This window comes from Lonchura striata, chromosome 4 (assembly GCF_046129695.1).
Source record: "Lonchura striata isolate bLonStr1 chromosome 4, bLonStr1.mat, whole genome shotgun sequence".
In the NCBI taxonomy this organism is placed as follows: Eukaryota; Metazoa; Chordata; class Aves; order Passeriformes; family Estrildidae; genus Lonchura; species Lonchura striata.
In genome coordinates, this window is record NC_134606.1 from 25,334,500 (window position 1) to 25,347,360 (window position 12,861).

General features: G+C 38.1%; 1 protein-coding gene across 2 annotated transcripts in view; it reads right to left on the reverse strand.

The window, feature by feature from the left end:
• Positions 1-912: 912 nt before the first annotated feature.
• Positions 913-12,861, reverse strand: part of GABRA4 (gamma-aminobutyric acid type A receptor subunit alpha4) — a 46,118-nt gene continuing 34,169 nt past the window's right edge. For both annotated transcript variants that reach the window (XM_021525245.1, XM_021525327.3), the window contains one exon: positions 913-12,667. In XM_021525245.1, coding sequence (XP_021380920.1) covers positions 12,134-12,667 — 534 coding nt within the window. In that variant the 3' untranslated portion in view covers positions 913-12,133. The remainder of the gene's footprint in view (positions 12,668-12,861) is intronic.

The window sequence follows — 12,861 nt, forward strand, 5'->3', positions numbered from 1 at the left end:
GGAGTATCATGCCATGTAGCAACAAGTGGCAGCAGCAGCATGTACGACTAATTTCTGCTACAGGCTTAAAAATGACAGCGACAAAAGCTAGGAGAAAGGGCTGTAGTCTCCCAAATCTATGATCTAGCTGTGGTTGTCAAACATAGCAGATTTCTTGGCATCAACATCTGTCCCTGAAGCAAGCAGCAATTACAGCATTTTGCAGCACTTTGCAGCACCGCTGACAGCTTTCAGCTCAACCTGCAATAAGATTTGATTGTCCTGGCCACACTTAGCAAAAGAAATTAGGATTCCCCACTCCCTGCTTTGCATGGGCCACTACTCATACCAAAATTATTTCTCCATACATGCCTCTATACACATATTTTTTGCAAGCTATGGTTCATTTTTGCTGAAACACAGTTTCTACAAGTCTGTGGCTTCTAATGTAAAGAAGCCTTTCCAGGCCCAAGAAAAGAGTAATAGAAAATCACTTTAGGTCATGTAAAGAAATAGAGCAGCTGATGAATGGTCTGTTGGCAGGTAAGGCAAGAAGGAAGTGCTCTTAGATTACCTCACAGGAATAAAAAATAAATAAGCTTGACAATAAAGTGAGCATTGCTAATCTGTGTATTATTTGTTTCTGCTGCTGTGAGAGAGGCAAGGTTTAGCTTTTAGCTTGTTGACGTAGTGAGATACATCATGACAATGATACATCAGTAGACTGGTCTGCCATCTTAATAAAGCAGATTAACATTCATCATATTGCTCATGAAACCCATTCCGTTATCTGTTCATATCTAAAACATCAGGTTGATTGAATCATTTAGCTAGCGTCAATGTCACATCAATAATTTCAGGAGAATTCATATTAAAGAGGTTTACTGTATTCCTTCCTCTTTCTGCTTCAGGCCACAATTAGAAAGACAACTGTTTAAGAACTCTCACAATTGTATTTTATTTGACATCAGCAATACACTGGAGTATAATAGGAACAATTTTTTTTGCACAATCTTTCTTGCAAGATGGATTTATTTTCCAAATACATAGATGTTCATAATACAGGAAGGTAACAGTTAAGCTGCACAATAGCAAAACAAGTTGACAGCTATCAAACCACCTTTTAAGTTTGTTCGTATAGTCAGGTGACCAGCATTGAACATATTATTCAAATAATTTTGTTTACCTCTGATTCTTAAAATCTTCCCAACCACATTGTTCCATGCAACTAAAATGTGCACCAAGAATAGTGTAAAAGAATTCAACCAAAGGCTTCCCTTGCTTTGATTTCCTTTTAATTTTTCCCCATGTATGAGCCAATACAAAGGGATAAACATCAGAATTTGAAATGGCACAGGAATTCTTGCAACATGCATCCAGGACAGCCACATATTGCAGAAGTAGTAAGTTATTGACAGAGAAGATAGGACTTTCCTGCAGGGGGTGTTTAAAAAGCATTTTTACTATGCTCACTTTATTTTCTGCATGCCACTACTTTTACAGAAAAAAAAAGATAAAAGTACTTCCAAAAGCTTCATATTTTTCACTGGTAGTCTTCCTTGCAATGTCTAAGCCTAAACTGAGATGTCTTGGTTGCAATGGACAGGGCTTCTCAGGAAAAGAAAAGTTTACAGTAAAGCAAAATATCAGTAAATACTATCTTTTTTTTTTTTTTTTTACTTCTTTTCATTTTCAGCTTAAAATGACACAAGATATAGCAGCTGCTACACATCACATATAAATTCTTTTTTTTTTGGTTTCTCAGTTGGTACATAGGTCTTAAACTTCGAATTAGCACAGAAGTTGATATCTCCCAGCCTGCCTCTCAGCTGTGAATTTGTGAGTAGAAAGAGTGAGAGAAAGGATGCTCTCCATCATTTGTTAGATGGACTGATTTTAACAGCTCACTGAAGTACCTCAGCACTTTGGAATATCAGGACTGGCAGAGTGCAAGGGTGGTAGGTAAAGGTAAGGAGAAAAAGGTACCCAGGGCAACTTCTAGGCACCTTATTTACTTACTACCAGCAAGTGTCTGCAGATGGACTTTTAACATACTGTGCTCTGTATGCTTGCTAGTGATGCAGCACAGAGCACAAGTGGGTTGGCAGTGCTAGCAGTCATGCAGAAAATTTAGAAACCTGAAAACTTTTTTCTGTTCTACAACTGACCTGTATCTCAAGCAGACAAAGTTGGTTTATGCCACTGCACTAGCACTGGATCTTGAAGCCCACCCCTAAATCCTTACACACCATATTTTAGGACTCCTACCCTACTCACACTGTGCCTTGCTGCTTGACAGCTAGGGTTTATCTGCCCCTGGCATGGATGCACATCCTCTCCCTGCCCAGTTTCTGCTGTCCATCTGGTGATGGAGATGTGATGCACAGAGAGCCTGTGGCTAAAGGGAAGGGATGGGAATCCCACACCATCCCAGAAACTGCTGCTCCTCACCTCAGCCATGCAGCAAGGGAGCATAGTCAGGGACAGAACTTGAACAAACCAAAACAGCGCAAAAGTAGCAGAACATGCCAAATAGTAGGTTTAGATTGTTCATTTGGGAAGTTTAAAACAGCTAATGAGCAGCCCTTAAATCTAATTCAACTCTTACATCTTACCTCAGCAAAATGCTTCAGCTCTTTTTATCCAGAACTGGGATACCTTCTCCTGCTGAGCACATTGCTCCATCATTCACAAAAACATGCTCCTAACTCAGCAAGGCCAGCATTGAGTGCCCTCCTAACTGGACTGATGTACTGAACCTAAAAATTCCTAGGTCTTCCACAGTTCACCCATGGCATAGCAGAAAGAAATCTTGAAAGTGTACAGGGAAGCTGGTTAATTGCATATACTTAGTAAGATCAACTGAGAATGTGAAGATGAAAGAATGTCTTTTTTTCGCTTACATATAATTTCTTATCTGATTTCACTATATTTATGCATATAATAGCCAGAGAAGTGAGAAGTAGCATTATAAAACCCCTCCACAGAATTTTCCCACCTTCTGTTTATATATCATCTCCACGTTCTCCAAAGAGAAAAAATACAATCCATGTATTTATGAAGTGGCTACTGAATATCCCACAGCTAAGCAGCTATCTTTGTGAGATAATCACAGACAGATGTTTGCATAGAAGTATTTCCTACCTTCCTGAAGTTTGCAATGGAACTTATGATTTCCATGTCTGCAGGTGAGGAAGACTCATTAAAAAAAAAGTTTAAAAAAAATGAAAATAATTCAGCTTGATTTTCTTCTTAATAATTATGCAACAAAATGGAGAAATGTGCAATTATGCAACAAAATAGAGTATCAAAGAGAAACCCCCTTTTCCCAATGCTTAAGATACAGGGATGATGGTAGAGACATAATAACTATGCCTACAAAAAAGTCAGAGATGGCAGTTCTGTCTCTGGGAAGGCCCACAGGCTGCTGGCAGGAGACTGTGGGTACTTACCAGGCAGCAGCACTAATCAACTTTTGTTTCATTACCACACCTGCATTTCTCATACCCACCACTCTCCATTTCAAAACATTTAGCAGATAGGCAAGGAGCAGACGACTGCAATAGACCTTGGTGCTCCTCTGGGATCTTCTGTGCTGTTGCAGAGCATAGGAGCAGTGCTAATCTGAAGGAAGTTTTCATTCTGCCCTATTTTGTACTCCAAAAAGGTATTTTCCATCCTACCCCTACTATTCCAAAGACCCTGATGCACTACAGGACAGTTTGGATGCACAGCAACATGAAGGCATTCCAGCTGGCAGCAGGAGCTCCCTCACATCTTTTCAGTCTTCTAGCCACAGCATCAGAACCCTTAGGGGAGATTAACTGTGCTGATCCTTGGGCAGGATTTGAAGTTGGAGTTGAATTCCACATTGCACTCAGCTTGCTCCTATGCTGCCTATTTGGAAAGGGGTTTAGGGGGTATTTTCATGAGTGGCTTAATCCAATATAAGCTCTGCTCAGCCTCTGAGAGATGCAGTCACACCCTCCTTACCTTCTTTTTCTGGCCACAGACTCCTGTCTTCTCCTACCTGAGCAACACAACAGCTCTCATGCACTCACAGTGGGCTACACACACACCTTTGCCTTTTGTGGGATCCGTGCTGTGCAAGTGCCAACTTGTGGATGTACATTTTCAGACTTGGCAACTCTAAAATGCAGGTGCAGCCCACAGGCTGTAGCACTGACTGGATTATCAGAAATGCTCAGCACTAAACAGCTCCCATGAATTCAGGTACAAGAATGAAGCCTTCAGATTTAGTAGGAAAGCATGATACTTTAAAAAGAACTGGTTGTTACTGTGATGAAAGCTGTTTTCTTCACCCACATCCACTCTGATAACTGAATTAAATCAGAGACAGTACTCTCTCTATTTAGTCTCTTAAGCAGAAATCAAGTTAAATGTTAAACATTCCAAAGTGCCTCATTACTGAGAATTAAATATATAGAGTCTCAGAAAGATTTAAAAAAATATTACTGTTTATATTTTGGTTGAGAAATGTTCTAAAACAAAGGGAAACAGTAAAACTTAATAAAACTCATTCTTTTTCCCTTCTCATTCTGTCTCCTAATTCTTCCTGGCTGACAAAGAAAATACTATTTTTGAAAACTTCAATGGAACACAAATGTTTATAATAGGACATTAGAAACTTTTCTTTAATACATTCTCATTATACTTATAATGAAGAAATAATTATTTCTAGGCTGTTTCCTGCCAGATGCAGTTCTAGTACCTCTATTAGGACATATCTTAAAATAACTGCTTCGTAGCAAGAAACTAAATTTTTCATCCATACTTAAGTTTTCCCTTCTCTCCTTTGCTCTCTCTTCAAATAACTTCATCGATTTGGGGTCTTTCCAAAATTCTGGCCTCTCTTTTTGTTGTTTTTTTTTTAGTCCATGTTTTGTAATTGGTATAATTCATAAAATCACCTTTGTGGAGAAAAAATTACTACAGGGGGCACAGGAGGTTTAAGAAAGCCTGAGAGAGCCTCTGTTTTAATGACAGTGGAGGTAAGAGGAGAATCCTCAGGCTGTGGTTTCACACCAGCATTAACCCAGCTCAAAGCATCAATCCAGGCTCCTCACACCCTCCTTTGTACCAGCACTAGGATGGGAGATCAGACGGATCCCATTACACTAACCAGCCAAAGGGAAACAAAGCAAAACTGGCGGTTTAGCTAGACAAATCATTTCAGCCTGCTTCCCCACAAGCACTGAAATACTTCCCCTCACACAAAGCAAGGCAATAAAGAAGGTGAGAGTTCTACATTCAGCAGTAATACAGTTTTATGGTAGAGTCATAAAAAAAGCTTGCAAAAAGCCCATGGATTCTGCTTGTAGTCCCTCTGGTGCAGACTGCTCCAGAAGATGGCAGAACATAAGCCAGCTCCAATTCAGAAGCCTCTCAGAATAAAAATGCCCCGAGTCCTGCCTTGCCTGATGTGCTCCATCAGCCCTTCAAACACAGGTTGAGCATTCAAGACCAGGATTTTTCACAGGCTGATTAATTTTTACCACAAAAGCACTGCTGGTATTGCTTTGCAAAGGCATATATCTCCAAATATTTTAAAGTAATTGCTTAAGAGCTCTGGCTATCTGAAACATCTCAAATCTTCACCACTCATCTGGTGATAGAGAATGTTACCACAAATTAACAGAAAAAAAAAAAAAAAGAAATACATGTACATACAGAATCATCTATTTATGAGAAGTTAATTTGACAACCTGGCACACCCTAAGAGAAAAGGAGATTTTCAAGCTTAGAAATATAAAGCATACCATGACATTACGCTTAGTAATAAGGTTAGCTATCTCATATTTCAAAATAACTTTGAAGAAATACATGTAGACATTCTTTACTTCTGAGACTTCCATCCTCATAGAAGTTTTACTTACCATGGAGATGAGCCACCAGCACAAGATGATGATGCAAGACAAAGCAGTGCTCAATTAAATTTTTCAGTGTATTGAGCTCAGAAGTAGAGCTGAGCACTTATACTGTCATCTGCTTCTTCTACCAAACTCCAGTTAAATATTTTCCAAGGATGAAGCATATTCACAAACAGTGATTTCCTTTAAAGTTTCTTTATGTCATCAGATCATCCACAGACTGCTGTCAGTTAACAGCAACCTGGATACAACATTCACAAAGACACTAAGTAAATGTTGACACAAGAGCAAGATGACCAGCAGGAAATAACCCAGATCTTCATGTTATTTCAAGATTAATTCAGTAATATCACACTCTTCCTACACATCTTGTTATTGAAAACAGGTATACAAAGACAGTGATAAAAAAATACCTACCTCATATGGTGTTTCCATCCAGAAAGGTATTCTTTCAATACAGAATTATTAGCAAGTGCATCTTGAGTTTGTCTCCTTAAAATTCAGGGAAATTATATTATTTCAAGGGATATATGTATATATGTACCCAGGCTGCAACAGCATTAGTATTTTTAAATGCTTCAACTACACTAACTTTTTAAAAACCGTTTAAAAATTGATGGGAGTTTGGAAGGTTTTCTAGAAAAGGGAATTTTCAAGGCTTTTATTTTGCCACTGTTATTTTTATTTTGAAAAAGCCATCATGCTCTCAGTTCCTCTTGCACAAGAAAATGAAAATAGAATTATGACTTAAAAAATCTAGTGAACTGCAATGCAAAAAATCTAGTGAACTGGTTTGCTTTGAAATCCTTTCCAGTGGAATAATACAAAAATCATAAGAAAGTCTAAGAGATACTTTTAGATGCATTAAGTTATGGACTAGAAGACAATGCCATTCAATTCTGAAATAAATACCTAACACATTTCTAACTCATGTAAAAACAAATTATGTTTTTCAAATACTATCAATTTTTACAGTAATTGCATTTTTCATTCCCTCCAGTTAACACAGAATATAACATTAGCAAAAGAGATCTTTACAGGGTGCTCTGTACTTCGCACTACTCTCACTTGCCTGGGATGTGGCAAAAATTGACTTTCAGAGTCTGATTTACTCAAAATACACTGAAACTCTCCCCACACTCACATTCTACAAAATAGCTACATCTTGACTCCAGGGAGAGGACTACAAATGAAGATTGTACAAATTAATGCATATCAGACTCTTAAAATGGCACAGTTTTCCTGCCAGTAAACTTCCCATTTAAAGTGCACTGAAGTAAATGAAAAACACATATTGGTGTCAGTGGATACCAGTAAAGATTCTTAAAAAAAAATGTAAACTCACCTTGGAAGTCCACAGTGAAAGAAATACAAGTTCTTGGGGAAAAAAAAAAATCTAAATAATTTTAAAATATGCTACTGTCATTTATCTTAATTCTTTTTCCTGGATTTTTTCCCTTGTTTTTTTAGGGTTGGTTTCTGGTAGTTAATACTGACCTCCATAGAGCTATTTGCCCCTCTAATTTTCTTTGAGTATGAAATTTTGTTTATGCAGTCTTGTTCTACCACATATTAATAGAGGAGCTGTACTGTTTATGCTTTATTGCTTTACTCCTGTCAGAGTATGAAGGGAAGCACCTCCTCTTCTCCCTACTTAGCACTGGCCTGCTGCAAACCTACTGCTGTATGGCCCTGAAGTTCTGTAAGACTTCTACAACTTTGATCATCCTTGGTTTGATCGATATCATCAGCACATGTTATAGTAAACCTAGGCTTCTCAACACAGCTGCTTTTTTTCTAATCTATTATTCAGTCCTAGGATTAAATAAAACCAAGGGTGGGTTTTTGTCAGCTGTCTGTATTGCAATTCATAACCAGTGCTAGCCACACAAACCCTTATTTTAGTGAGGTCAAGCCCGGCTGGCAAGTCCCAGGAAGACAAGGTACAACTCACCAAAATTTCTTTCCTCCTTAATCTTCTAAGTCAAGCAAAAGTTATAGGAAGTATGCAAAGTCCATGATCTACTCTGATACCCAGACCTCTTGGCAGCTTTTGGGATTTGTATGTATAGTGTGCTATAGCACACTGAAAAAAGTACCCTAAGAAATCTGTAATATCTATGGGAAAATGTCCCAGATGGCCAATGTGTCTCTTACAAAGCCTGTGTGTCATTCTCCCATTCTGACCTTCCCTACACGTCTAACAGCACAAGGAACATAGGAAGTTAGGCTTTGGATAAATTGGTTAAATAGATACTGCATATCCTGATGTTCTCACATGGCATACAGACAATGAGCTACAGCATTGAGGGACACTGAGGCCAAATGACATACACAAGGTGCACATTAAGTAGAAGAAGATGGAATTCTGGATATAACAAAAGCTGAGTTCATTAAATTCTTTGTACAAATACTGGTTAATCCTATTAAATACATTTACTTGGTTTCCCCATTTTTTGGTAAGGTCCATCCTGAAGGACGATGATGAGATGCCAAAGGCTACACTTGAGCACCCTGTAATCAATAACTCTCCTCTCCTGTTAACAGAAGAGCTCTTATCACATTCCTTATTAAACTATTTACCTCTTTCATTCAATTATTGTCTAGTTTACTTGCCCAATCAAAGTGTAATGTAGAGTGGATAACAAAATAGTTTAAAATCTTTTTTCTCCTTCAAAGACACATGGGAGAAGAAATGCACTACAAACATCCATTTGATGGAGATAAGTCAATTTTTTAATAGAAGGAAAAACAGATTGCAGTACTGCTGGTGAGCTCCAAGAGTTCAGGACACCTTGAAGGTCTGGGGTCTAAGTTTGCCACCTTTCTCATCTTCATTATTTTCACAGTTGCAGTGAAACCTGTTAATCATGGGCTCACAATTGACTACAAACTACACTTCAGTTCCTGTGAAGGTAATCTTCCTGAACCAAGTTTTTAAGTGTTTTTCTCAAGTGACTGCATTAGTGGTCAGGGCTGCATCTTTGCAATCTGTAGGAGTTTTGCTGCTGTAACAATGTCTCTGAGGAAACATCAGTGGAGAACTATCTCTATTTCCTTGTAAAGATTTTTGTCTTTCCCTCCACTTTTCTTTCCTGTTGATAGATGTGAACTTTTCTGAAGTGTTTGGTTAGTTTTAAGCCATTATGATACTATAAAAAAAAAAAAAAAAAAAGATTGCTCAACAAAGCCAATAGGAAAATAGAACAAAAACCTAAAATTATAGCTCCTGTAGAGTTCATCTCCCTGAAACTCATCTCTAATAAGCTATTTGGTCACTAAAATGATCTCTGCAACATTCCCTTAGGATTTCAGTTAGCAGTTTTGAACATTTGGGCTGCTATATTTAGTATATTCCTCCTTTTGTGCTTTCAAGTTACAGTATCACTGAGTATATTGCAGGCTCTTTTTCATTTTACTGTTTCTGATCATTCAGGGAGATTAAAGACAATGAAGAACTACTGTTAACAGGAAATTTCTATTTACATTGTCCACATGTACTTGGGAAAGGTAATTATGGCAATTTCTTCATCTGCTGCAACATAAAAATGTAGTACAGTTCAATAAATTAGTCCTAGGCTCATCATGATTTTTTTTTTAATATACTTCATTTTGAATTTAGGCATGGAAGTGTTGGAAGATATTTCGGGAATACACTAGATATTTAAAATACACAACTTTTTCCATGGTATCACTAAAATTTTCTCCCAAAATGGAAGAATAGAAATAAATATCTGTAATTTATTATTTTTCAGCCCTTTTCCCTCTTTATAGGCCTTTAAACAGAAACTACAAGTGAATTCAAGCAGCACATTTAGACCAATCAGCCTGAACTAGTGTTGATCCCACTGAACAACACACTTGAAAAAGTTGATTATAAAATCAGTATACAGGGATAGGTAGAAAGAACAGATAACTGCTTCTAATGAATTGTTTAAAGCTCTGCCTGTGAAAAAAACATCTAGGTTTTCATCAAAGAGTAATTTCAATTACTTCTGGTGCAAAAACTAGGTTCTCCACACAGGTCACCATTCTTCATGCTAGAAGTATTTTATTATTTGCGCAATTATGATCAATAGTTGCCAGAGGTTTAGCTTTGTTTATTCTAGTTTAACCAAATAAATAATCCCTTGCATACCATCTTCTATTCTAACAATTCGTAACAATGTGACCTAATTAGAGAGGAAACAGCTACAGCAACTAGCAGTACATCCAAAGATACAAACTACTGCAGTTAGACATCTTGCACGGGTGCTCCATTTCCAGTTCTGTGATATGCCATGTAATGTTTTTCTAATGAGTGCTGTAGTCTCAGCCATCTTCCAGATGTAAAAGATGAAAAAAGCAAAAACCATACCTGGCCTTTTGAGAGCATCCCTTAAGTAAAAGAAAGACTAAGGCAACTGATTATACTCCATTATAATAAAGTTATGTAAGACATTCCCACTGCATTCTATCATCTACAGTTCATTATTACACATGAAAGGATCCAAACTACAAATGAGTGATGTAGTATCTCTTGCCAGGTATCTCCCAGATCCCACAAGTTAAAGGTCATGTTCTCAGCCATGAGCTGGCTAAAAGGCTTGGAGAGAAAGAGGCACTGTCATAGTTTCACCATTATGGGGTCTTTTTACCCTGACTCTTGTTCCAGTCTAAGGCAGTCTTATGCAGGCCTTTTTTTGCCAGCAGCTTGGGGTCTCCATAAATTCCTTGATCATTTTCTCGACACAGAACCACCCAACACTCACCTGATCTGCCCTGCAGCATACAACTTTGACAACAGGCTACCAATCTGTTATTCAGTCAACTAACTGAAGCTAAAGATTAGTCCAGACCCTTTAAAGGCACAGCCAGATCATAGCTGAGAATTTGGCCTTTGATTCTCACTTTTTACCTGCACAGAAACACTAACCATTTGCCAAGCCAGACAGTTCTGTACAAACATTTATTTTATTTATTGGCAATTTGTTTTCTATCTCTTATAACGAAAATAACATTTATGATAAATATTTCTATCAGGTTTAACTATTCAATTCTTTAATAATGTTGCCTGCTTGCATACTGCAATTTAGAAAGAAAAGCACCTATTTATGCCACATTTTAAAGTAAAGAAATGGATCATAAATTAACATTTTTAGCCCGGGATCCACCTAGAAAGTTTACTTTCTTATTTATATCACAGCAGTCCTTCTCAAAAAGGGTGTCTTTTATTCACTCAGTGACATGCCACACTTATCTATGCACAGGAAATGGGGCTTTTTTTGCTTAATTTCCAAGCCACTTTTAAAACTGTGTTGAAAATTTAGCTTGATACAAACACTACATAAGGAGGTGTGTGCAGAGGGGAATGGATACGTGTTTAAAGGAAATCAGGAGTATAACTGAAAATTATGGGGCAAAAAAACCAAACCCAAACCCTAAAGCATCCAAAGAAAAAGCAAAGAATTCAAATAAAATGTTGAACATTGTGGTCTGGTCCTCATCTACTACAACTGATGTAATTTAGGAATAAATCCACTCAAGCTGGTCTGCAAGGTCGAAGAAGAAATGCCCATTTAAGATCACCTTACCAAACAAGAAAATCCAATTTTGAGAATTACATTAGATTTCAGATTTTACAAGGTTCACTCATTCTCTAGTTTGGTGTGAGAATTTCCCAGGTTACAATGCAAAATAATGCTTAGTAAAAATATATGGAGCTCTACAACTCCTTTGCATAACTTCCTGGAGTTGCACTCTCCCAGGCTGGACTTTCTTCCCTTTTGCCACTCTTGATTTTCTTCCCCCTATTCTGTCAATTTTAATCTATCAGGGAAAGTCTTTTTCTAGCAAGCACTGTCAAAAAATACAGGACATAGACCTCACACTCAGAGAATGCAATGCTGTGTCCAGACAGCAGTGCTAGGTGCCTCAGGCATTTGTAATAGCCAACATGCACATTTCTAGCAGTCAGATGTGTTCCACTGCACAGCTGTGCACCTCTGCCTCTGATTTTTTTCAGGTGCATGTTCCTCCTAAATGCAAGTTCTGTGCAGCCAGAGTAGTTGGTTCATTGCTAGCTGAAAGGAGGAAGACCAATACTGTTACCCATCACTCTCTTAAGAGTTAACTAATTATCCCCAATAACTCCAGCCTTTAGAATGGGAAAGTACCACACAGCTTTTATAAATAAGAGTTACTGACCTTTTAAAATAGTTTCAAAAGAAGAAACTCTGCATCAAATGTGAGTATAATTTAGGAACTACTACATAGCAGCAAAACTACATTAGACTTTCTGATTTTTCCATGGTATCCTTGGATAGATACACCACCCAGTAGACCATGTTAAATGCTCCGAAGGTTACAGGAAATAAAATGCGTGCATATTTGTCTATCTTACTCGTGCCAGAGTGGGAGGCGGGGGGAGGAGGTGGTATGACAGCAGATGGCTTTGCAGATGCTCCTAATGTATTAGGTGTGGTGGTCTGAATCTGCTCCAGTCTAGATCCAAGCAAGTGCTGAATGGAAGGGGATCCAGCTGTGGCATGCTGGGATACAAATCCAGTTAAAATTGGGGTAGAAGGAGGAGCTGGAGGGGTAGCTCTTGCAGAAGATAATGTCTCCGATGCGTTGATTCGTGTGAAAGGGTTGGGACTTGATGCAGAAAGGGAGTGGGGTGTAATGTCAGAAGACCCCTGAGCTACAGAGGGAGGCTGGACAGAGCTGTGCCTTGTGTCAATTCGGCTCCCACCATCAGCTTCAGACTGTACCGTGGCATTCGTTCTTTTCCTCACATTTGAATTGGCATCTGTACTCTGCAAAGTTACAAAAAAATACTTGTCATTCTTAAAATAAACACTCAAACAAAAGCAATGGAAACTATAATCAAGCACTACCCGAGTAATACTCACAAATATAACCATAGCTTGATCCTGAAGAACAAAAATACCAAAACTGATGAAAATAGATTTAATAGCATATAAAGTGAGAAACAAGAGCTCCTTTTACC